Genomic DNA, 24,380 nt, shown 5'->3' with positions numbered 1-24,380 from the left:
TCCATGTATCTTGGCTGTTAGGATGGTGCCACAATAAATATTGAGGACTAGACGTTATCTGTTACCTTGATTGCATTTCTTTTTGATATGTAGTATTGATGGATCATAGGTGAGTTTGACAGTTCATTTTGTAAAGAACATTTATAGTATTTTATATAATGGCTGCAACAATGTATACGACCACCCACCAAGCACAACAGGGTGCATTAGTATTCTATACAGATAAGCATGCTGTCCATGATGATATAGGCAGGGTAAGGCCTTTTCACAAATTCATGATGAGGAAAAATGACTTCTCTCTAAAAGTCACCACAGATGTGGAAATTGCATTTAGTATGACAAGGTCAAGTACTACAGACTATAATTTGCCTTTTACTTTTTAATTAATGTAAGGGTGAGCCCCCCTAGGAATCTACTCTTCACCCAAAAGAAACGAATTTAAAGACTGTATTTGCCTTATATTTTCTACATGGAAATAATTTGTGTCTTCCATGTGACTTTTTCTATTTAAAAGGGTATGTAAACTACGGAAAAATTCATTAAAAATTCACAAGTGAAACTAAATGAAACCTGAAATGTATGGCTTACATATTAAATATTTTTACTACAAAAAAAATCCAAAAGTCCAGGAACTAATGTATAGTTTGGACATTATTAAACTGATAGGTCTACACGTGTCAATTCCCCATTGACACGAAAGCTTACAGGTTTGAAACAATAAAATATAGATTTTTATATGAAAGATGAACTGCAAATATTTGCATATATAAACATAATGATTAAAATGCACTGGCTGGTTTGTGATAAACATAATTTCATACTGAGATGCTATAGTCTTTTTCTACATAAAGAATATAAAAACAGCATTAATTCCAGTGCGATCACATACACTGATATTTGTGTAGATATGGTGGATTTAGACGGGCAGAAAAGTTTATGGTCAATTTCAATTCCACAATAAGTAGTTCTGTACTATAAATGATCACACCAGACAAAGGTTTAACAGAATGTTTTTGTTGTAGACTGGGAGACTCATGTTTTTCCCATCCTAGTGAACATGAGCTTCATAATTGGGATTTATTGTCATTTTGTAATGGGCATGGGAGACTGAGGTCAACCCATTACCAGGACGCAAGGGGAGCCAATTGCTAATGCAGGAATTATGAATAAAAAGAAAGTTTCACAGCAAGTTAATCCTTGGTGTCCTGTTAAGATAATAACTTGAATCTAGAACCAATCCAGAACAAGAAGAAACTGCATTAAATCACTTGGAATAGACAGTAAGACACTGCCTAGAAGGATATGTGTTTGCAAATACGGGATGAGATAGCACTCTGTGGCTTCCTAGTGGAGGATTTTGGTGAGTGTTGCATATATGTTTGCTTTCTACTGAGTCAGACATGGAGGGAGGAGACTACGAATACGAGAATTTCAAAGAAAAGGATTTAAAATAAAATGTGAAGCATCTACAAATATGAGGTATGAAGTGGCCAGAAATACCCTTGTGCTAAGTTGTCCAGGTTACTCTTGTGTCATGGGTGTGTTTCAAATGGGAGAGTGCTTATGTCATATCATAAGGTAAAGGAGACTTCTGTGAAATTACATAGACAGGTTGATGTGTGTCATCAAACATATAAGTACATCCACATGTACGTAGGTGACTAGGAATAACTAAAAGGATTATGCCAAATTATTAATAATGGTATTTCTTGATCATGTAATCATAGTATCTGCTGCCTTCTTGGTATATTTTGTGTCCCCTGTAATTATAAGAAAGTGGTTTTTTTTAAACATGTAAAAGCTACTAGAGCAGGCAGATATTTATATTTGATATGGAACAAACATCAATTATTTTCAGACAATGAAATAAGCCATAACTGTGATAGCCATTCACCACAGAACTGAAGCCACAGCTCCTACAGCTTATTTCCCTCTTGGTGATTTCCTCTTCACTAGCCCCTGCCTTCCAATGGAGTTTTCTTTATTTATATAAGGTTTTAAGCCTACATCTAAGACTTCGACCAAATTCCAACACCAGCCATACAGTAGTGTTATTAGTTAACATACAGAGATATGACATCTAAGACCTTCCTAGTGTTTTTACAACTTTTCTGACTAGCTGAAATAGTTTCAGTCATGACCAAATGCAGAAATCTGTGACATAATCATGGACAAATCAGACAGAAACGTCAGGCCTAGGTACCACTTTGTGACACCTCCTGGTGGCAATGATGGTGGATGTCAGGGTCAAGATGTACACTTCTAACTTTGAATGTTGAAATTGTACGTGTATGAATTACCAAGAGGTAACCAATAATCTCGAGAGGCCACATACATTAATTGACTGAATATGCAGTGAACACATCAAGGCTTCTATTTATATTTCAGTCATTGCTGTCATGATTATGAAGGCTGTTAGTTCTTGCTAAGTGGGCTGGCTTAAAATCCAGCAGATCTTTTTGTGTATATGTGCTTTCACTTTAGTGTGCACACACTACCATTTCTTTCTTTTTACTAGAGAGTGAACCTAGAACCTAGTTTGGTTTTCTACTGTCTCTGAATGTTCTGTGTAAATAGAGCAGAATATTCAGCTATTCATATTTTTTAAGCCTTTCGAGAGGAATCAGCCCCCATTCCCTTTGCTTTTCTGAAAGCTGGAAGCTTGTGAAGCCCTCTTTCTACCCACTTATATTCTGAGCTCTCAGATTTCAAATGAGATCAGCCCTGTGAGGTCTGCTTCACCTGGACTGCCATCAGTAGGACTCTAATGATACATGTTTCCTTCTTCTCTTGAATTTCTCAAAGTTCTTCCCCTGCTTGTTCTCTACCCTTCTCATGAGTCTCTTATTACTTTCCCGCTCTTCTTTCTTCATATTTCATCATCTGAATTTTCCCTTTACAGTACGTTCTGAAATCTTTACTTTTTATTTATACGCTGCACATCTATTTGCATTGTATATTGTTATATTTTATATTCTTGTCTCCTCTTTCTCTTCTCCAGAATGCGGCTTATATTTTACAAATGCAATTTCTTCCTTTACCTCTCTAAACATATTAATGATGTTTTCCTTCCCCATGTTTTCGTCTTCTTGCATTGACTGTTTCCTGCACATAGCTGATTTCTTTGTTTGTTTGCAACTTCATCATGCCTCAGGCTTTCTTCAGACATATAGAAATTTGGGGTTGCCTGCTCATGTTTAAGGTAGTGAAACGCTGCTCAGAAGCTCTGCATGTGTGTGCTTGGGGACTTGCTCTTGGCTGTGAGCTTCACTGGCAGGTCTCTTCTCAGAAAATTCTAATGTCAGGATGTTGTTGTTTATTCTGTTGTACTGATTGCATTCCCTGGGGAAGACCTTCCTGGACTGCTGTCTGTTGATAGCTGGAAGGCATTAGAGTAGAATGCTGGCCCCAGCGGAATAGAAAGCAGGTCTCAACTGCCTTCTCTCCTGGAGGGCATCCGAGCTGCAGGTTCCCTGTATCCAAGGCAAGAGCTTTCACTTGGTGCCCTTAGTCTCACTGTGCTCCCCTCCCTTGACCAGAGCCATCTTTGATTCTCTTTATTCTCTGTGCTGCCATATCCAAAGATCACACTTGTTGATGGAGGAGCAGCTAGCACCTATGTGGAGCAGCTCAAATCCTATGTGCATTTGAGGGGAGATATTTGGAGATTTAATGACTTCAGGAGCCAAGTTTGTTAAGCCTATCCCCTTTTGACATAAATACTTCGAAGAAGACACAAATTGTTCCACTAGTTTTCTTCAGTGCTGATTTTCAATTTCCTTTCCACAGATAACCAAGTCTTTCCCACATACCCACTGGCATTCTAGCTTCTGGAATGATTTTGCTGTTAGCCCTTCCCATTATAATTTCACAGTTGACTGTAATTGTGCCTTGAAAAGTCTACTTGTTCTTATTTGAATGGAGATTCAAATCGAATTGAGGTAAACTGGCCTGTTTAACTGGTAATTTCAATGAAGTTCTGATGGATATATTTCTATTAAAACAACAACAACGTAGGAAGGTCTTTGTTATACAGAGTGAGTTCAAGGACAGCAATTTACCCAGAAGGCTGAGGTAGGAAAGTCTCTGATTAATTAATGAGTTCAAGGACAATCTGGGCAATTTAGTGAGACCTTGTCTGGAAATAACAGAGAAAATTAGGCTGGAGATGCAGCTCACTGGTAGAATGTATGCTTACTATATGCACTACCTTGGGGCTATCCCTTAGCTGCTGTTGTTTTAATTAATCACTCTTTACTAATAATGAATGAGCAGATTAATTTTTGTGCCTTTGTATCCCATATGTCAGCAGATGATAAAACTAATGACGGGGAGGTAGATTGGAAGTTCAAAGGCACAGAGGTATAAAAACATTGAGCCTCATTTTGTTTGCACAGTGAGTTTCCATGTGCTCAGTTCAGTGGATAGCAGATACTGTTATTTAGTTTTAATTAAGCTTGACTTTCCATAATGTGCATATGGCTTGAAATAATTTCTGTAAGGAAATGGTTTCTGCAAAGAAGTCACAGCACGGAACTAATAAGCCAGTGAGTAGGATGAAAGCTAAGAGAGAGTTCTTTCTCCAACTCCTGGGATGGACACTTCATGAAGATCTATTGAAGATCTAGTCAGAGGTAACATGGGAAACTCAGAGTTTCAATAACACAGAAATTATCAAGAGCAGTCTTTGAACTAGGGTTTCCATCCTTCAGGGCTACTAAACAACTTTGTTTCATGTTGTAAATGGGAATACCAGTTTGCAAAGCAACAGGGAGGTGTACAGGAGAGTTTTTAAAATTTAGCATTCAGAGCATGGAGGTTCTTACTGTGAAAACATGCTATTTTTCAGTAAATGCTTTAAAAAGATCATGATTTTTCATAGCATATGATTTACTTACAAACTTAACTAGCATTAAGTTAAATGCTAAATATTTGGAAGCTTCCCTTGCAATTTTGTAGCTAAGGGAAAACATGTATGGTGCTAGATAAAAGATGTTTTTTCAGTAGTGGTAAAATGCCTGACACAATATACAGACAATGGCATACTATCTATTTAGTATCAAAACAAATCAAACTCCTTGTTTAACAATTTTAAATTAAAAACATTAAACATCATTTTGAAAAATATCTCACTAAAATGTATGAAAGGAGAAATCTGTATTAACCATAAAACAAAGTGCAAGTGAGTTTAATATAAAGGAGTAATGTGTCTGACTTTACTCAAGAGATTTCATTTATCATGTTACAAAGGGAATTTGGAATGGAGGAAAATGCCCAAGGCCAGCTGTGTGGGGAGATGAGTATAGGAAAACATTCATAATGCCTATAACTTCTGTAGAGAGAATGAAATGTCAAGTTAAGTTAAAGAAAACTACAAAATATCCTGAAATTTCCTGTCATAAGCACTTCAAAGCATAAATTGTCATTAACTTGTATGTTAAGGGAAATATGGTACTGTAATTGAAAACTCCTGTAGGCAGCTGCAACCCTGAACTCAGAATTTCCTGTGGAGATTTCAAGGAAAATTAGCATTTCAACATTTGAAAGTATGAAACATGCAAGAAAATTGGGTAACAGCATGAGAAGGACCAGAAAACAAAAATGGTCAGAAAGTGACCAACAAAGGCACCAGAAAATAAAGTTAATAAATACAGGATACAAGTAAGTTTATTAGTCATTAATGACTTTTTAGAAAACTTTGAAATATTAGTATGGAAAATGAGGTTACAAATACATAATTTAAAACTTAGTGTCTAGGCCCATCAATGAAACAGAAATAGCTTAAAGAAGAATTGCTGAACTGTGGGAGGATTTCCCCCAAATTATTTGTAAATAATCCACAAGACAGAGAAGAAAACAAAAGAGATGTCAGTAATTTTAGGAGACAAGGTTATTTAATGTGTTTAATTGGAGGGTGATCCGATGAGAAAGATGGGGATGAAGATTGACAGTTGACTGCTTTTGTAAGAGACAGCACAGACTCAGGAAGAATATACTCATATCAACATCAGATAGTATTCTAAAGACACACATATTTTCTCTCCTTCTCCGTCTCCCTCTCCCTGTCTCTTCTCTTTCTCTCTCCCCATCTTACACACACACACACACACACACACACACACACACACACACACACACCTCTAAAGTAACCAAGGAGAAAAGACTACCTTAAAATAATGATAAATTGACTGATAGTTAGTTGACTTCTTACAGAAAAAAAATTGTCCAAAGGCTTCTATGAGAATCCATAACTACTAAACCATGTTTCTAGAATTGCAAGTAGCTTTGTATCAAACAAAAAAGTAGAGATTCAATACCAAAATACCCTCTTCTAAAGTATAATTTGGTTCTAAACTTGGCTGACTTTGTGAGACCAATAAAATAGACTTCAAAGAAATATTAATGTTTAAAAGCACAAGGGAAATATATTAGAAATGGCAAAAGATACACACAGAAATAGTATGGAAAATAAATGACGTTATGAATAACTGCATGTTTGCATTTATTTGCAGTAAACTAGAATCAATTAAATATGAAATAGAAACAATCTGAAGAGTTCTAAGCCCAGGGCAAGCATAAGAATCCATTTGTCTTCTTCTTTCTTGTTTCTGCTAGTTACAGTCCAGAATGAGGGAGACAGTAGAGCGACAATGGACTAAAAGCTTCAGTGCAGAGTTACAGACGTACAGGAAAAACAGAAAGAGAAGGTCATTCTGGTAGAGGAACCACTACTGCAGCCTATTTCAATCTTCTTGAAACCCTTTGTATTTTGGATATTTGCTGTAGTGTTCAAAACCATACACATAGGAAAACCAAGAAGAGCACACAATTTTGGACTACGGCTGTCTTTGCCAGGGCATAGGGGTGACTGTTAAAGGAGAAACAGAACCAGATAAAAGGTTCATGGAAATTTCCAAAATTCTTAATCATTATTTCTAAATCTGGTGAATACGTGTCATTTATTTTATTGTTCTTTAGAAGGTTCTATTCCTTTATCAGATATGTATAAGCTGTGAATATTTTATACTCAAAATATATTCAAAAAAAAAACAAATTGAGGGTCTGGTACTGATAATGCATGCCTTTAATCCCAGCACTCAGGAGGCAGAGGCAGGCAGATCTCTGTGAGTTTGAGGCCAGGCCTGTCTACAGAGCAAGTTCTAAGACAGGCTCCAAAACAATAAAGAGAAACCCTGGCTCAAAAAACAAAAACAAAACAAAAAACCCAAATTGAGAACCAAGTATATTTACACCTGATTTAGGATGATGTACATTCTTTGCTCCTGTTCCCAAGGAGCAAAGAATGATTCACTGTGCAGAGCTTCTTGTAACTTAGATTAACCTACAAATGCTTTCAATATGGTTGAGTTTATGTTCTCTGCTCAATAATGTTTTTATAATTTATACAATGAAAAATTTACTAGGAAAATAATATAATCAACAGTACTTTAACAATTAAAATGTTTTATTGAAACACAATGACATAAAGCCACCAAGGGATCTGGAACTGCATATTTTGGTTGAGATTAAAAAAATAAATAAATCTAAATTGAGCTCATAGATGGAGGATGCAATTCCTAGAGTGGACGGTCATCCCCTCTGTCCATGCTCACCTCCTCTGGAAACACCATCTCTCATCCATAGGAGGAGGAGGTGTCTAAGTTGAGTCAAGTGAGAACTGAGCACAGTCATGACCCTGGTGACTGAATTTCTCCTGGTCAAAGATGGTGGGAGAGTAATGAAGCAGCTGGTGTCTATAGAGCCACTGTAATGTAACTTAGAGTACCAACTTCATAGTCTAGGGCCAGGGGTTCTAAATGGCTCTGGCCTTGCTTTGAAGAACAAATGTGCTTCTCTCCTAATGTTAAGAGCTGTGCTTATTCAAAGGGGTCAAGACCATGCTGGGGAAACCCACAGAAACAGTTAACCTGAGCAAGTGGGAGCTCAGGGAGCCCGGTCTTACAGCTGGGGAACCAGTATAGCACCGACCCAAACCCTCTGAACGTGGGTGTCAGTTAGGAGGCCTGGGCAATCTATGGGGCCTCTGGCAGAGGATCAGTATTTATCCCTAGTGTACAAATGGACTTTGGGAGTCCGCACTCTTCCATGGAGGGAGTACTCTCTGAGCCTAGACACACAGGGGAGGGCCTAGGCTGGGCCCCAACTGACGTGACAGATTTTGATGATCCCCATGCAAGGCCTCACCCTCTCTGGGGAGTGGATCGGGAGTGGGATGGGGAGGGGTTGGTTGGGGCCACAAGAGGATGGGAGGGAGAGGGACCTGGGATTGGTTTTTAAAATAAGATTGTTTCTAATTTAAATAAAAAATTATATAAAAAAGAACTGTGCTTATTACCATGCTTTCCAGACTCTGAATTCCTGGCAAGTATTAAGAAGTGTTGTATTCTAGAATTTAATTTTCAACTGTAAGGACTTTCACCCCCAGACAAAACAACACCAAATTAAAAGCTTGATGGAATTTGTTCAAGGATATTTTTCTCTTAAACTTTTTTACCTTTGAAGAACAAAAAGTTATATTAAATGGATGAAAAACAATTATCTAGATTTTTTCATAAAAACACACTGATTTTCCAATTTTGTTCATCCAGAGATGCCTGAAGGTTTAGAGATTAAGGGAGTATAAAACTCTGAGCTATCTCTTTGAATAATGCTCATGCTCACAGTGTAGGCAAAAAAAAAAAAAAAAGCCTGTGGCTTCTTCCTTTGTGACTACAATTTGGGATGCTTAGAACTCATTTCTCATGAAAATCCTCTGAGTATGTTTCGTCTTCTAGCTATCACACGGAACCTGAGAAATCTCAACCTCATGGATGCCAGTGGTCTTTGGGGTCACCATTTCTCTTTCCAGTTCCTGTCTCTAAAAACATTACAGGTGTGTTTAGAGAGCTGTGTGGAAGTCATGAGCCATCCACTTACACATCTCTTTCATTCTAGGTATCAGTAGGACACCTGTTAATGCTCACACCTTGCCCTACAGTAAAAGCAGAACTTGGTGGGAAAAAAAAGTCTCCCTTGCCAGGTATACAGCATAGGAACATGCCCCTTTGATATGAGCACTATTAAATCTGTTCTTGAAACCCAAGGGGCACCTGAATACCAATCACCCTCAATTCCAGCCCATTGTAATCATCATCTCCAGTAATATTTATATCTTTATGCCTTGTAGATAAAATTCAATGTCAAACTATACAGGGTTTATTTTAATCAACAGAACACCCTATCTACTTCATGAAGAATGAAGACAAACAAAACATTATGAACTCAAATATTTCTTCTGTTTCATAACTAGATGAATTAGGTATAAATTCATCCATATAATCAGCCAGTGTTAAATTGTCTAATGTAAACCTGATGAGGAGCAGCTACAGTTCATTATAATTGCTATATAAACCATGTGACTTGTTTATTCTTGAAAAGAGAGCTATATTTGCTAAGAATCATAATAATTTTGGATTTTTAGGTTTTATTTTTGAGTGCCTATAGAAGCCAGGAAACTAGGAAGGCAATGTCGGTAGGTAGTGAAGAAATATTTTTAAGGGGAGGGACAGTGGGTCACATATGATATAAAGGCAGAAAGTGGAATAATTGGGAGGGTATGGATAAAGTGGAGAGGGGTGGGACATAAGGCTGATAAGGGGGTGGGAAAGGGAAAACTAACACTTAGGAGTTTTGAAAGGTCACATGAAAACCTATTATTTTATAAGCCTTCCCCCCCCCTCCGCTCTGTGTGTGTTCATAAATGAACACAGGAGATAAAGCTCAGCAATTAAGAATACACATTGCTCTTGCAGAGGATCCAAGTTTTCCCTAATACCCACATCAGGTAGTTTATATCTCTCTGTGACTCCAACTCCAGGGGATCTGACATGATACCTTGGCCTCCTCAGTCTCCTGCACTCATGTGTACATATCTATATACAGAATCCAGAAACACACCTATACATAATTAAATATAATAAAAATAAGTCTTAAAGGGGGTTTAGAGTTGCCCTACAAAGGGAGACAATGCTCTTCAAGACACAATAGGTTATCAAAAAAAGAACCCAGGGCCATGTGTGGCTCCCTGTGATTTGTTGGTCAGAGGCATGTCATAGACCTCCCAAACATTACACTCGATAGTCATTGTTCCTGGTAAATAAACAGAACTTGAAGATAAAACCCTATTGCTGAAGATACAACACAGTTGGGGCACAGAACATGGAGAAACCAAGCTGATAATGACCTGGAAGCTTCCTTTCTACTGGCTAGTTTTCACAGTAGCAAAAGGTGCTATTCAAAGCTGGTGGGGGAGGAAAAAGTCATCAAGTCTTACCCAGATGTGAACCCTGGGAGCTGAGCAATGGCCAAGTTTGACAAGGTATGTTCATTAGGTTATGAGTGGTGTATCTATTGTGGGAATGGCCAACCACTTTTTGGTGGAATTTAAAGCCCACTTCACAGGACAGAACTGATAAGTGGTACACCAAACCGGCCTGGCTGGGCAGTTTTTGCTTGTAAGGAAGAACCTACCATTATTATTATTATTTTGCTAAATAGACATAGTATCCAGTGGCCTTCTAAATTCCCATAAATGGGTATGCTTCTCATCCCTCATTGAAGAAGCTCCTCCACCCCAGCGGACCACAGTTAATACAGACTCACCACTGGTCAAAGGGCAGAGCATAAGTAACTGAAGTGCTCATCTCCAAATGTGACATCTTTATCACACCCTCTTTCCCAAAGGCTCAGGGAACATCAAGTAAGAGCCGGAGGTTAGGGAGGACTGTCGTGAAACAGTGTTTTTAACTCAGGAACTCACAACAGCTGTAGCTACTTATGTAAGATCTGCACAAGATCAAGCCAGTAAAAATTCCAAAATCAGTGTGGGAAGGGCTCATGAGGTCAACCACTATCTGAGGAACTCTCGGCAGTTGATAGCTGATAGAAAGGGAGAGTTTTCTTCAATGTACTTCCAGCTCCACTGAGTGGCCCTACATTCGTGCTAATAGACAGCACTAATAAGATTCAATGGTTTATTTTTATGGAGAGTATGAAATTGGTTAAGAGACACAGTTGGTCTGAGAGTTTGGGAGGGAAGAGGAATAGGGGGAAGTGACAGGTAATAAGATCAAAATATTTTACATAAATGTATGAAAATTTCAAAGAATAAATAAAAATATATTCTATCTATACAGTCATGTTTGTTCTTTTTCTAATAGCCCATTCTACAGCAAACACACACACACACACACACACACACACACACACACACACACACACACATATTTTCATTATATTAGTATTATGGTCTGAGGAGACCGTAGAACCAGCACTTAAACTTTTTTTTCTCTCTCTCCTTAATGTAGGTATCAGTCTTTATTGCTTACAATATGCTTCCAACCATCTTACTTTTCTCCACGGGAAAGGTTTTCTACTTCTGTGTTCCCCATCCCAATGCACTGTATTCCATTCTACCCTCACTTAGTTTAGAACAGCACAGACATTTTCTATAAACTTCTCAGCCCCAGGGTCTGATTAATCAGGAAACAGTAGGGTCCATACCCACTTCTTGCCTTTTACAATGTTAGCAGAGAAGGTTTCCCAGAGCAGAATTTGCCATGCTGCCTGCTAGCTCCAGGGCTTCTTCGAGAATCCCGCCCCTGCACTGGAGGCTCAGAGAACGTCCCCTATCATTTCCCTCATCTCTAGCGCCTGTTCTACAGAGCAGGGTGGCTGGCACTTTTGCTGAGTTGCCCTTTTAATGAACATGCTCTCTGATTAGAGCACCTCTCCTACTTTCATGCTTCGGATTTGCTCATTCCTGGATTGGTGAATATTTAGAATATTTAATAACCTACCTTGTTTCAGGTTGGGGGATATCCCGGGGTCAAAATTAGAATAAGGTAGATGAGTTCTTAAAGTCAAGGAATTTGCATTCTGCTCATACCGACCGCCATCTCTCAGACTCAAGCATCTCTACCTCCTACTCCTCCATGACATCCCCATATTAAACGACATGTGCCTCTTTTTGGAAGGTTGCACCGCTGGTCAAATTTTGTTGTAGCTTTGTTGTGTCTGTTTGTTGTTTTACACTCACTAGATTCTGAGATGATTATAACAAAGAACAGTCTGTTTTTAACATCTCTCCCTACAAGGCCAAGGGCACAACTGATAGCAAATCAATTTGAATTCAAAATTTAGGCATGGTGCCAGAAACCCAGCTTGCTAAAGATGTCTCCAAGCATGTTATTGGATATACGCACATCCTTTATTCCTTCTGTTCAGACCTGCAAGTTCTCATGAGCATGTGCAAAGTTCATTTTCCAATGTATGCTTCCCTGACACACCTGCCTCACTGTTAATTTTTAATGTTTTATAAGGAATAGTTCTTATCCTAGAAGATAATAGCATTTCATAAATATATATGAAGTTTTCTCCTAAAAAGGCTTGTGTATACACAGCTAGTGGCTTAAGCCTCATCTTGCATTTATTTTCTCTTTCCATAGGACTCACTCTCTCCTCGAAATTTCTATGAACAACAATAATGTTCCCTTTCCCATTGAGCTGCATGCTAATGCAGCTTACAGCCCCAAAAGGGCTTGCTCTCCTCTTCTTAATGCCATGGTTACTGTAGGACTATTTCCAAGTAGGATATTTTTTCCCCAGCAGTCTTGGAAAATTCGGCTGCTGGTGCAATGTAGTGTAATGTTTTATACTGATTTATTCTAAGGAAATGAATTATGTGGTGCCATTCACTAAGTTCTCCTTCCTCTCTTCAGCCACAGCTCCCTTGCCTGTGTTTGACAGAAGCAACTCATGAATTCCACTCGTGAATTTGTAATGGCGATAGCAACACTAAAATTACACGATCACTTGTAATTATATGGAAAAAATGCATTCTAAGTCCACAACCTGCAGAAACAGAGATGATGCTAATGCAAACCAGTCTAACAGGTCAACAAGATCTAGTAAGAATGAAGAGAGTATTTATGCAAGTAGAACTGTGTTTCTTTAAACTCAGTTGTATAATTGCCAACTGAGATACTAATAAAAGGACAAAAGTAGTGATATTGGTTTACAGACCCTAAAAGAATTCTTATCTGGATGTCTATCCAAAAGGGCTTATGAAACCATTGGACTACACCTGGACTTAGTCATACAAAGTAATTTTATATAATACGTATGTATCCAATTGCAGTTCTAATGTAATTCATGTACAAGTATTTAGAAGGAATCAAATGTAATGTACCTTTTCTGTCTCCACCTTGCTTGAAACTTTCCCTGTGTCATTGCTGCTTCTGAAACACAAATTGACCCAGTTTGTAATTGCATTAAAATGTAATTTGGAAAATCCTTATCAAAATATCAATAGTCTTTACCCTGGAACTGGCTTTGTTTTCTCTTTTCTCTCATTTGTTTCTTGTCCAATATCAGTTTCTGTAAAATATTAAATGAAGAAAAAACAATTTAAATAAGGAGTTATCATTTTGTCTACATGTGTGTGTGCATGAATGTGTTTGTGTGCATGTGTGTATGTATGTGTATGTATGCATTAGAAGATGAAAGCATAGTTTAAAATTAAAAGTAAAAAATTCACATTATACCAATATAACATTCTTCCTTTATAAGCACAAGTATCCTGTAACATCTTCCATTGCATCAGAGCAGTTCATCAGAGCAAGAAATACCAGTGTTGGTATTTATGCTGTATTGTACCCTATATAGGATATAGGAATTAAAGATACATAATTGATGCAGGTAAGCCATTCAGGTAAAGGAAAGTAACCTGGATGCCTACTGATAAGGATATGACAGTGTTCCATTGGACTGGCTGGAGGGTACAAAGGCATCCTTCCTCTTTATGCCAGAGAATATATTCAGCAGTTAATTTAAATTAACATATTTGTAGAATTCATTTGGATAGATACTGGGATACAAAGATAGTGAGGCTAAATGTATGTCCTGCATTTGTGCATATGTAATTGAAAATATAACCCAGCCTTCTTGAATTTATTCCTACTGCCCAAACGACTAGACCCCACTGTGGCCATATCAATACATGATACCATCAACTTCCAGTCCATGGGCTGCAGATTCATTGAAATAAGTCATCTGAGTGGCCTCGGCCTCGGCTTCAGCACTGATGATCTGCTGTGCCACAGCCTCCACGATGGGCATCACCATGGCAGCAGTAGAGGTGTTGCTAAGCCACATAGATAAGAAGGCAGTACTGCTCATGAACCCCAACGTCAGCCTGCAATGAGAGGGTCTTTAGTGTGGAGCTGTGCTGTCTAGCTCATGTAGCTCTCTATATTCAACTGTAGAGGACATTGTTCGAAGATTTGGAAGTAGGTGTTTAATAACACAGAAGATAAAGTTTCTTCCTAGATGAGGGGGGTGGGCTCTGAGAGTAGATAGAATGGTAGAATCAAAGTAAAACATGTAAGAGTTGAGTTAATAAGATACAAATCCCTTTAAGGGTACTAGGAGAATATTCTCCCCAAAACAAGATGAAGGATTAAATTTACAGCTAACTGCAAATTGGTATAAAGCAGTGATAACCTAACACTTGAGTACTTTTTTATGAATGGCTGCTTGTCTTTAGACACAAGTGAGATGAAAAGTGTAACCAACTTATGAGAGTCCCTTGCTTTTATTTCATCCATTGGCCATTTCTCTGTTTGTTAGTATGTGCAGCAAACAGAACCAGGAATGGAATTAATATTTATAAGCTTTCCATTCATTCATTCACTCTCCTGGTTCAATAAATAGTGGGTGGAAAAAATGGTTACAATCACTCGACAAAATGAAGTTTCAAATTTTTCTATAGATTCTATTATTTACGCTCTCTTGAACCTAGCATTTCTTCCTGTTGTCAAGAATTAGATTTATTACTTGTCTTCTCTTATAAATAGAGTAATTTATCCTTAAAATAACAAATCTAAGACTTTTGGACTTAAACCATTTCTATAAATTTTCAAAAAATACTTGGGGGAAGTTTGATCTGGTAGGAGACCCCCCAATCACCCAGAAGCAGATATTTCTATGAAGTGTCAATTAGAGAACCTCTTCCTTTTGAAAATAGATCTATATAAACAATTCTGTACCATGTTTCAGACTTGAGCATGGTGAATACTTTCTATGTGTGAAACAATATAAAACATTTTAGAAATCTGTTTGAACAAGAAGTAATTCTTAATTTAAGGAATGAAAACTTTTAATATATAGTTTCTGTAAAATGTGTTGCTCTTCCATATTAAAACATATTAGCATCATGTATAGCTTTTGCTGGTGGAAAGAGCCATATAGTGATGTAACAGACAGGAGTCTTGCCTTACTGAGCAGTGTGTCATCCTCTCTCCTGGAGCAATGACCAGATAATCAAGAAAAAGATTTCTATGATAGCCAAGAGGAAGAGATACTATTCCACTGTATTTACACAATAAATATATTATATAGAAATATATTTGTGAGATGTGGGGTTGGAGAATATCTTTTCCCATTCTGTGGGCTGCTATTTTGTCATGTTGACTGTGTCCTTTGCCTGACAGAAACTTCTCAGTTTCAGGAGGTCCCATTTATTAATTCTCGATCTTAGTGTCTGCACTACTGGTGTTATGTTCAGGAAGCTGTATCATGTTCCAATTTGTTTGAGGGTACCTCATATTTTCTCTTCTAAGAGGTTCAGTGTGGCTGGATTTATGTTGAGGTCTTTGATCCATTTGGACTTAAGTTTTGTGAATGGCAATAGATATGGATCTATCTGCAGTCTTCTACATGGTAGCATCCAGTTATGGCAACATTTCCAAAATATACAAAGAACTCAAGAAGCTAGTCACCAAAACACCAAATAATCCAATCAAAAATTGTGGTACAGAGCAAATAGAGAATTCTAAATAGAGGAATCTAAAATGGCTGAAAGACACTTAAGAAAATGTTCAACATCCTTAGCCATCTGAAAAATGGAAATCAAAACAACTCTGAGATATCATCTTACTCATGTCAGAATGGCTAAAATCAATAACACCAATGACAGTTTATGCTGGAGAGGATGTGGAGAAAGGGGAACACTCCTCCACTGCTAGTGGGAATGCAAACTCCTACAGACACTTTGGAAATCAGTATGGTGGTTCCTCAGGAAAATGGGAATTAGTCTACCACAAGATTTAGCAATTCCACCCTTAGGCATATATCCAAAAGATGCACATTCATACAAGGACATCTGTTCAACCATGTTCATAGCATTATTGCATATTGCAATATAGCATATTGCATTATTTGCAATAGCCAGAACGGGCAAGCAATCTAGATGCCCCTCAACTGAAGAATGGATTACTACTCAGTGGGAAATACAATAACATCTTGAAATTCGAAGGCAAATGGATGGAACTCGAAGAAACCATCATGAGTGAGGTAACCCAGTTATAAAAAGGTAAACATGCCTTTATCCAGTAGCTGATGGAAGCAGAAGCAGACACTCATAGCTAAACACTAAGCCAAACTCCTGGAATCTAGTTGCAGACAGGGAGGAGTGATGAGCAAAGGGGTCAAGACCAGGCTGGAGAAACCCACAAAAAAGCTGTCCCAAACAAGGGGGAGCTCATGGACCCCAGACTGATAGCTGGGAAACCAACATAGGACTAATCCAGATCCTCTGACTGTGAATGTCAGTTAGGAGGCCTTGGCAATCTATGGGACTTTTGTTAGTGGATCAGTATTTAACCCTAGTACATGAACGCACTTTGGAAGCCCATTCCACATAGAGGGATACTCTTTCGGCCTAGATACACTGGGGGGGGGGGTGTCTAGACCCTGCTCCGAATATTTGACAGACTTTGAAGACCTCCTATGGAAGGCCTCATCCTCCCTGGGGAGCAGAAAGGGGATGGAATAGAGGGTTTGTGTGGGTCCAGGGACAGGGCAGGGGAGGGAGAGGGAAACTGGGATTGACATATAAAACAAGCTTGTTTCAGATTTAAATGGAAAAACTCACCAAAAAAGAAATGTATTTGTGTAACAAATTTTCTAAGCAACATATTTTGTCAAATTTGTCTCTATATATATATATATATATATATATATTATATATATATACAGAGAGAGAGAGAGAGAGAAGTGTGCATGAATATATACACATAGTATTAGTATTTTAGCAAAGAAATTTACTCCACGGTGCTAAACAGAGTGTCTGCTTTGCCCTTGAAGAAATTATGCAACAGAAGTCAATGTTTTTTTCTTATTTTCCCAAGGATGATAAGAAGGGGAAAAAACACCTAAGGCTTTAAAGTAAAACATTATGCAAATGATTATAACACTGGAAATTTTCCTTAGCTGATGTTCGTGTTTATAACAAGAGGTGGAGTGGAGCCCAAATAGACAATTAATTTAATGGAATAAAAAACATTCATTTCAGTGAAGGGAAATCAGTCAAATGAGTAATTTCACATACAGAAGAAAAATTTCAATTGATTGTTTTGCTTTGCAACACTTGATTTGAAAAGAAAAATGTGTTCACCTTGAAATTTTTCTGCATAGATTTGTATTCTGTCAGTAATGTCTTTGTCTTTGGTTCATAACATCCTCCCTGTTGATAAAGGATACTCTTGACTGAGTTTTGAATGTGTAATCAGCCAAATAAACAAAGTGGGATTGAAATCTACTCTGAAGATATCAATCTCCTTTGTTGATGTTCAAGGCTCCTCTCATCTTTGACTCCAATGGTGCATTAAAGGTGGGAGAGTTGTGTGCATTTATTCCAGTCTCCCTGAAATTTGACCTGCAGTGAAAGGAAAGTTGGGTTTTTCCTCCTACTCCTCCAGCACACTTCACATCCCTTTCATATTTTCACAGTTGCCCTTCTACCCAAGCCATTTTCTGCATTGCTTTTTTGCTGTTTGCTCTCCACAAAATGGTCTGCTTAGGATATATGGATGAAAGAAGCATAGTACTTACCAGGCCGGATTCACACCCACCATCATCACCATCCTCAGAGCAATCCTCTTGTGCAAATTCCATTTCTCTATTGATGTTGCTAAGCAGATGACTCCAATTAACAACAGATGGAAGTCTTTGAAATAAGAAGAGGCCACCTAAAATTACAGTTAAACCCATGATTATGTATCTTGGTTGGGAGAATCACATACAACAAAGATACTCATAGGCTACTACTCTTAACTGTGACCTTCAACAGTGTAATTTTCTGTTGTATCAAAGGACAGGAAAATGTGTTTGAATACAAATTTAAATATGATCTATAGTTTTATTCAGAAATTGTGCTGTTTAAAAGCATACAGGAAAATATGCATATACAGCGTACTGGATTTTTAAATGTAAGAGTCATGTCATACAAATGACCCAATGCTATAATTTCTCCATCTATAAACTGATGTTACTTTTAAAATGTCCTAAAGTGGAGTGCCAATAACTGACATGTCAGCATAATTCCACTTCAATCTCCACCTGAGGAACCCAGCCCTGTGGGTGGCCATGATCCAGAGAGGAGGTAAGGAGTCAGCAAGGGAAGATGAGCCAGGCTTGATTGTAGAGAGAATCTTGCAGCCAGACTAACTAGCAGTCAGAGTGCTTCTTTACTTAAATAGAATTCAATAAGCATGGATAGATTCATGCTGTTCCAAAACACAGAGCATACCATTTTTGTTTCACTACATATGTTTAACTTTTTCCTTTTGTATATCTGGGGTCATAGGTTTAGTCAACATTGATAAACCTTGACAGAGCAGAGTTATCTGTTACAATCATTTTTACACATCAATTCCATAACCCAATTTTTAAGAATCTAGAAGCATGTGACAGCCTGCTCTCAGGCTGATGGCTTTTTTGACTTCAAGGATGCTAGACCAAAAGAAAATCCTCAAGCCAGCCCAGGCAGATTGCTATGACCCAAGCAGTTTATGATTAACTCTTAATGGTCAGAGTGCCCAGAAAAAATCCCCAGGCCAGAGGTGCTGCATCTATTATTTAATTTATGGCATAATATAATGTTTTACATTTTGTATCTTTATAGAACTTATTTATATGTCTATTCCTGTAACTATTTTGTTCCTTGGTCATAAAACAACACAGTGGCCCTGCATGAGCTGACTTTAATAAGAGAGGGAGGCCCTGACACCTCATTTTTTGTCATCTTTCTGCACCATTCTTTGTCCATCAATATAAATCCCTGTGTAAGGCAGAGGCAATTTAGCTAACCCAGCTTTGTTGCTGTGTATGCCATATTATGTCCTCAGTGTATAGTGGGAAGAGGCTTGAAATCTGATCTGTGGCCAACTCCTCTAGCCCACTGAATCTTGTAGACTTTTTTAAGCTTGTACTGTTTTGATTATCTTGTTCCTGAGTAAGCACAGGGTAGATGTTTCAAGAATATCTCAGTGAAGTCCAATTAAGCACCCTTTTATATGAAAAAATCTTTCATATAATAAAATAGTAGATTTCCATATATTTTTACTCACATTCCTAGCATGTTAATCCTTCCCCAATACTTTCTCTGTCCTACACTTCCATCTTACACACTTTAACACATTCCCATTATTCTTTATTTTCCTTTTTATTAAATTATTTTATTTGAATTAGAAACAAGATTGTTTTACATGTCAATCACAGGTCCCTCTCCCTCCCCTCCTTCCCTGCCCCCCAACTAACACCCTATCTATCCCAAACCCTTTCTACTCCCCAGGGAGGGTGAAACTTTCCATAGGGGGGTCTTCCAAGTCTGTCCTATCCTTTGGGGATAGGGTCTAGGCCCATCCCATGTGTCTAGGCTCAGGGAGTATCCCTCTATGTAGGATGGGCTCCCAAAGTCCATTCCTATGTTAGGGATAAGTACTACAAGGGGCCCCATAGATTTCCGAGGTCTCCTCACTGACACCCAAGTTCAGGGGGTCTGGATCAGTTCCATGCTGGTTTCCCAGCCATCAGTCTGGGGACACCTAACAGTGTTTCCTGGACACGGCATGATAACTGTACTCTTGAATTCATAGCAACTGTGGATGCTACACAAGAGCTGCACAAGATTAAGCCAGTCAATATTCTTATCTGGAAAGGGGAGGGGACATGAATCCCAACAATCACTGAGATGCTTTTGACAGTTGATGACTTATTGGAAAGAAAGATTTTATTTATTTTCATTTTTACTTAATTTAATTTTTCTTTTTTTCTTTTTTGCTTTTTGACTTTTTGAAGGGTAGTCTTCAGTAAATAAACCATGTTCCAATGGATAGCATTAAATCTAAGATTATAAATCAGCACAAATTGGATTTCATGAATTACTAATAAAGAAAGGAAGATATTGAGTTGTGGGGGAGGTGGAAGATGGATCTTGGACAAAGCTAGGGTAAATGTGGTTAGTCTACATTGTATGAAATTCTCAAGTAATTAATAAAGCATATAATAAGAATAAAAAAGAATATCTCAGAGCCTCATGAAGAGACTTGTGGCTTTTTTATGTGTCACAACCTCCAAGGTTTAAGGAAAACTTTCAAGTAGATAAGGATATCTCCCTAAAAGCAGGAGGGCTGGTATGCTCAGGACTTCCCTGGGGAAGGATAGAAGTAGTACTCCTGGGAGAAGGCATAAATGATTCATAAGAAAATTTCCATCAATTCAATATCCTCAAGTTGTACAAATATTAAAAGTCCCCAAGTATGCAGCAGGCAGAAATCAAAACCAAAAGTAGCACAGCAGCCACCAGGAGGCGTTACTGGATCTTTGTCAAGCAGTTGTTCTGGCTTTATGAATTTTGCTGTTGCCATCAGATGTGGCTGCACCACCCACCCTTCCAAATCTTTATCCTCACCAACTCAAATCCCCATCTTCATCACTACCTGTTTTCTGATAACTGTAGTCCTTCAAATTCCATTGATTTCATCTTCAAAATAGTTTATTATATATTTAAAAAGTCCTTCCTAAAGGCCACATTTTAAACCACTTTCACTTACCATCACTCAGAGAGAAACACAGTGTCCAGACACTTTGAGCAATCATTTGCCAGAGAAATTCGGGAGAATTTCCAATATGTAAAGGGCAAGTCTCCCCACTCCATGAAAACTGTGTGTTCAATCAAGTTAAAATCCCTAGATTTTAAAGTTAAAGCACTAGATTTCCCCCCTTCATAAATACCTTCAATGATAATTTACCTTTCTTCTCAAAAAAGTGGCCTAGTGCCGGGCATTGGTGGCACACACCTTTAATCCCAGCACTTTGGAGGCAGAGGCAGGTGGTTCTCTGTGAGTTCGAGGCCAGCCTGGTCTCCAGAGCAAGTGCCAGAATAGGCTCCAAAGATACACAGAGAAACCCTATCTCGAAAAACCAAAAAAAAGAAAAAAATGTGCCCAGTTTCAGAATTTTAGTATTAATAAATTCACTTGAAATGTGTTAGGAGAAAGCATCTCATGCAATTGATATTTAGGAGTACCAATGTTAGGATATGCTGTATAAAATTAAATCATAAAGCTTTGTTGAAAGGAGGAGATTGTCAGAGAAAATATCCTTCTACCCCCCTGGCAATACAGTAGGGTAGGGACAGAGCAGAACGATTCTAATACCATGGAAGACAGGGTGAAAAGAAAAATTGTCCTGGTGATAATTTTGCTATTTTGAATCATATCTTCACTTATACATAACTCAACTGATTTCAGTAAAATAAAAAGGTTGATATTGTCCCTTGAAATTAAAAGCAGACAAGTAGAATCCTTTACAATGTTTTGTAAAACATTGATTTTTTAAACGTATTTTTAGTGTATGCTACTTATCTACATTTGGCAGCAATTGGCTAACAAAAAATATTACTTTTGTATTTATTTCTGTAACCCTGAAAATGTATCTGTCATCCATCCTAAAGTGTTAGAGGATGTGATGTCACTGTCTGACAACATGAATGCAATGAAGGTGGGCTAAATGAGTTAAGTCGGGAACAGGAAGACAAAGTTTGTGATTTCTCATAGGTGGAAACTAAAATGATTTCATAGAAGCAGAGAGAAGGATGACCATCAGACATTACAATGGGGAGCAGAAAGAAGGAAAGTTTGAGGGTGGGCACCAAGAACTATTAGAGTAGAAGTTTAAACTCAAATATTCTAGTGCACAATAAGTTCACTAGAGTTCACAATAACTGATTACATCTTTTTAAGAAAACTAGAAGAATTCAAACTTTCACCACACAAAGAAATGACAACCATTTGAGGAGCTAGAAAAGCTCTCATATGAGACAAAATGAAAGAGCTGTCTGATAGGTACTTTCCCCTGTGAACTACTTCAGTGATGAAACATCTGGGATCTAAGTATGCCCTGCTGTCTTTCTGACCCCCCCACCTTGCTTTTCTTTGCCATATCTTGAGACTTCTTAACTCCATGCTCCTGGTCTTACCCCTGACACCACATGTCCCCTGGCTTCAGTAAATCATATCAGATAAATTAAAGAGGAAGTGAAGGAAATTATTCCTAAGTTCCTACCTTCCAAATGTGTTTATTCTGTTCTAAGCCTTCCAGCCACCTAATTTTGTGACATTACTTGGCAATAACTCCTTTAATATATTGATTTTCTAGTATGTCTATACTTGTGAACAAATTTTCCCACAATAGTTTGTTCCTTGCTCTTTGAGAAATTTTTTCTTGCCTACTTTGAAATGTTTTAAATCTGTTTTCACAATTGCATTTACTTTAGAAGGTTCCATTTGTGCTCTTCTTGTTTTACACATCCAATGGCAAATCCTCGAGATGTAATTCCTATCTTGGCATTACTAATATACATACTACCTAATATAGTAGAGATCAACTACATGCTTGCTGAATGAGTAGTGAGTATGACATTATGCTCTTTGTATCCTCACAGAGAAGTCCAGGTTCCAGAATATGAACCCAACAGACACTTTCATTTTCTACAAACGTCTAAAAGCACAATAATTCAAAAATGACACTCACTTTCTCAACCCAAATATCCTACATCTTCTTCCTCTTGTTCCCTGTTTCATGAAGAATAAAACTACATCTACTCTGTTGTCTAAGTCAAATTTCAGAGTTACTGAAAATTCCCTTTTCATTTCTAATATATGTATCCTGTTCCTTTTATATTCTCTATATTTTTAAATGCATTAAGGCTTCACACATGATTACCTTAAGAACCCCCACTTCCTTTTTCTAACCCACTCTATACCATCATTAATCACTTTTCTAACATGTGAATCTAGTCATGTTGACATTTTTATGTCCTTTCAGTTAATTTTGTGGTATCTGAGAGCAAATCCTTTATTCTCCATTTGTCATATATAACCTGTCAAACTTCAAGTTCATTTCATCTCCCCAGTACTATCTTTTACCATCTAACTCAACTGCTTCTTGTGTATAGCTTTCCCTAAGCACAAAAATAATTTGGCATTTGCTTCCAATTTAAGCTGAAATAGCCTTTTTGCATTTCTTACAAACTCCTAATTTTCTCTCATGGATTAAAACAGGTGGTAAATCTCCAAAGATTCCTTCTCTGAAACACTAAGTTGGACTACATGGTATTTCTCCATGTTATGACAAAAATGAGTGCCTATTATGTAGATTTTTTCACATAATTTCCCTTTCAACAGACCAGAAAATGTTGAAGATGGAATGAATTATATTGATCAGGTAGTTATGAACTTAGTATGTACACAGGACATATGGTTTGTGTTTAATAAGTATTTAATTATCAAGGCCCTAGGTTCAAGAATCTTCTAAGTTATGAAATGAAAAGAAGCAAGTTAGCAGAGAAGGCAAGATAGTGTCATGGGTATATTGGAGATACTTCTTCAAGGTGTAATTAACTTTCAAAGAGTAAGTAAAGTAAGTGACCACTCTTCCCTAGGAAATTCATTCTGCAAGACCTGATACTCAAGATTTGAAAGATGCTCTTATAAATTGATAGAGAAAATGTGGTACATTTACACAATGGAGTACTACTCAGCGGGGGAAAAAAACACAATGGAGTCTTGAAATTCGCAGGCAAATGGATGGAACTAGAAGAAACCATCCTGAGTGAGGTAACCCAGTCACAAAAAGACATGGTATGTACTCATTCATATGTGGATTTTAGACACATAGAGTAAAGGATTACCAGCCTACAATCCACACTGCCAGAGAAGCTACTAAACAAGGAGGACCCTAAGAGAGACATACATGGTCCCCTGGAGAAGGGGAAAGGGACAAGATCTCCTAAGCAAATTGGGAGCATGGGGGGAGGAGAGAAGAAACTAGGAGAATGAGAAGGGGAGAAGAGGAAGGGTGAGGAAGACATGATGGGGCAGGAGGTTGAGTTGGGGGAAGAACAGAAGAAAGCAAGATAAGAGATAATATAATAGAGGGAGAATTCTAGGTTTAAAGAGAAATCAGACACTAGGGAA

General features: G+C 37.8%; 1 protein-coding gene across 1 annotated transcript in view; it reads right to left on the bottom strand.

The window, feature by feature from the left end:
* Slc13a1 (solute carrier family 13 member 1) overlaps positions 1 to 24,380 on the bottom strand; it is an 84,453-nt gene that overhangs the window by 36,211 nt on the left and 23,862 nt on the right. The window contains exons 3-6 of the mRNA XM_027390000.2: positions 17,953 to 18,089; positions 14,067 to 14,254; positions 13,380 to 13,437; positions 13,250 to 13,298 (exon numbers count right to left, since the gene is read on the bottom strand). Of these exons, the coding sequence (XP_027245801.1) occupies positions 13,250 to 13,298; positions 13,380 to 13,437; positions 14,067 to 14,254; positions 17,953 to 18,089 (432 nt within the window). The remainder of the gene's footprint in view (positions 1 to 13,249; positions 13,299 to 13,379; positions 13,438 to 14,066; positions 14,255 to 17,952; positions 18,090 to 24,380) is intronic.

This window comes from Cricetulus griseus (genome assembly GCF_003668045.3).
Source record: "Cricetulus griseus strain 17A/GY chromosome 1 unlocalized genomic scaffold, alternate assembly CriGri-PICRH-1.0 chr1_0, whole genome shotgun sequence".
NCBI classification, from domain to species: Eukaryota; Metazoa; Chordata; class Mammalia; order Rodentia; family Cricetidae; genus Cricetulus; species Cricetulus griseus.
The sequence above is the reverse complement of the archived record's forward strand: the minus strand, read 5'-3'. Positions and strand labels throughout refer to the sequence as shown.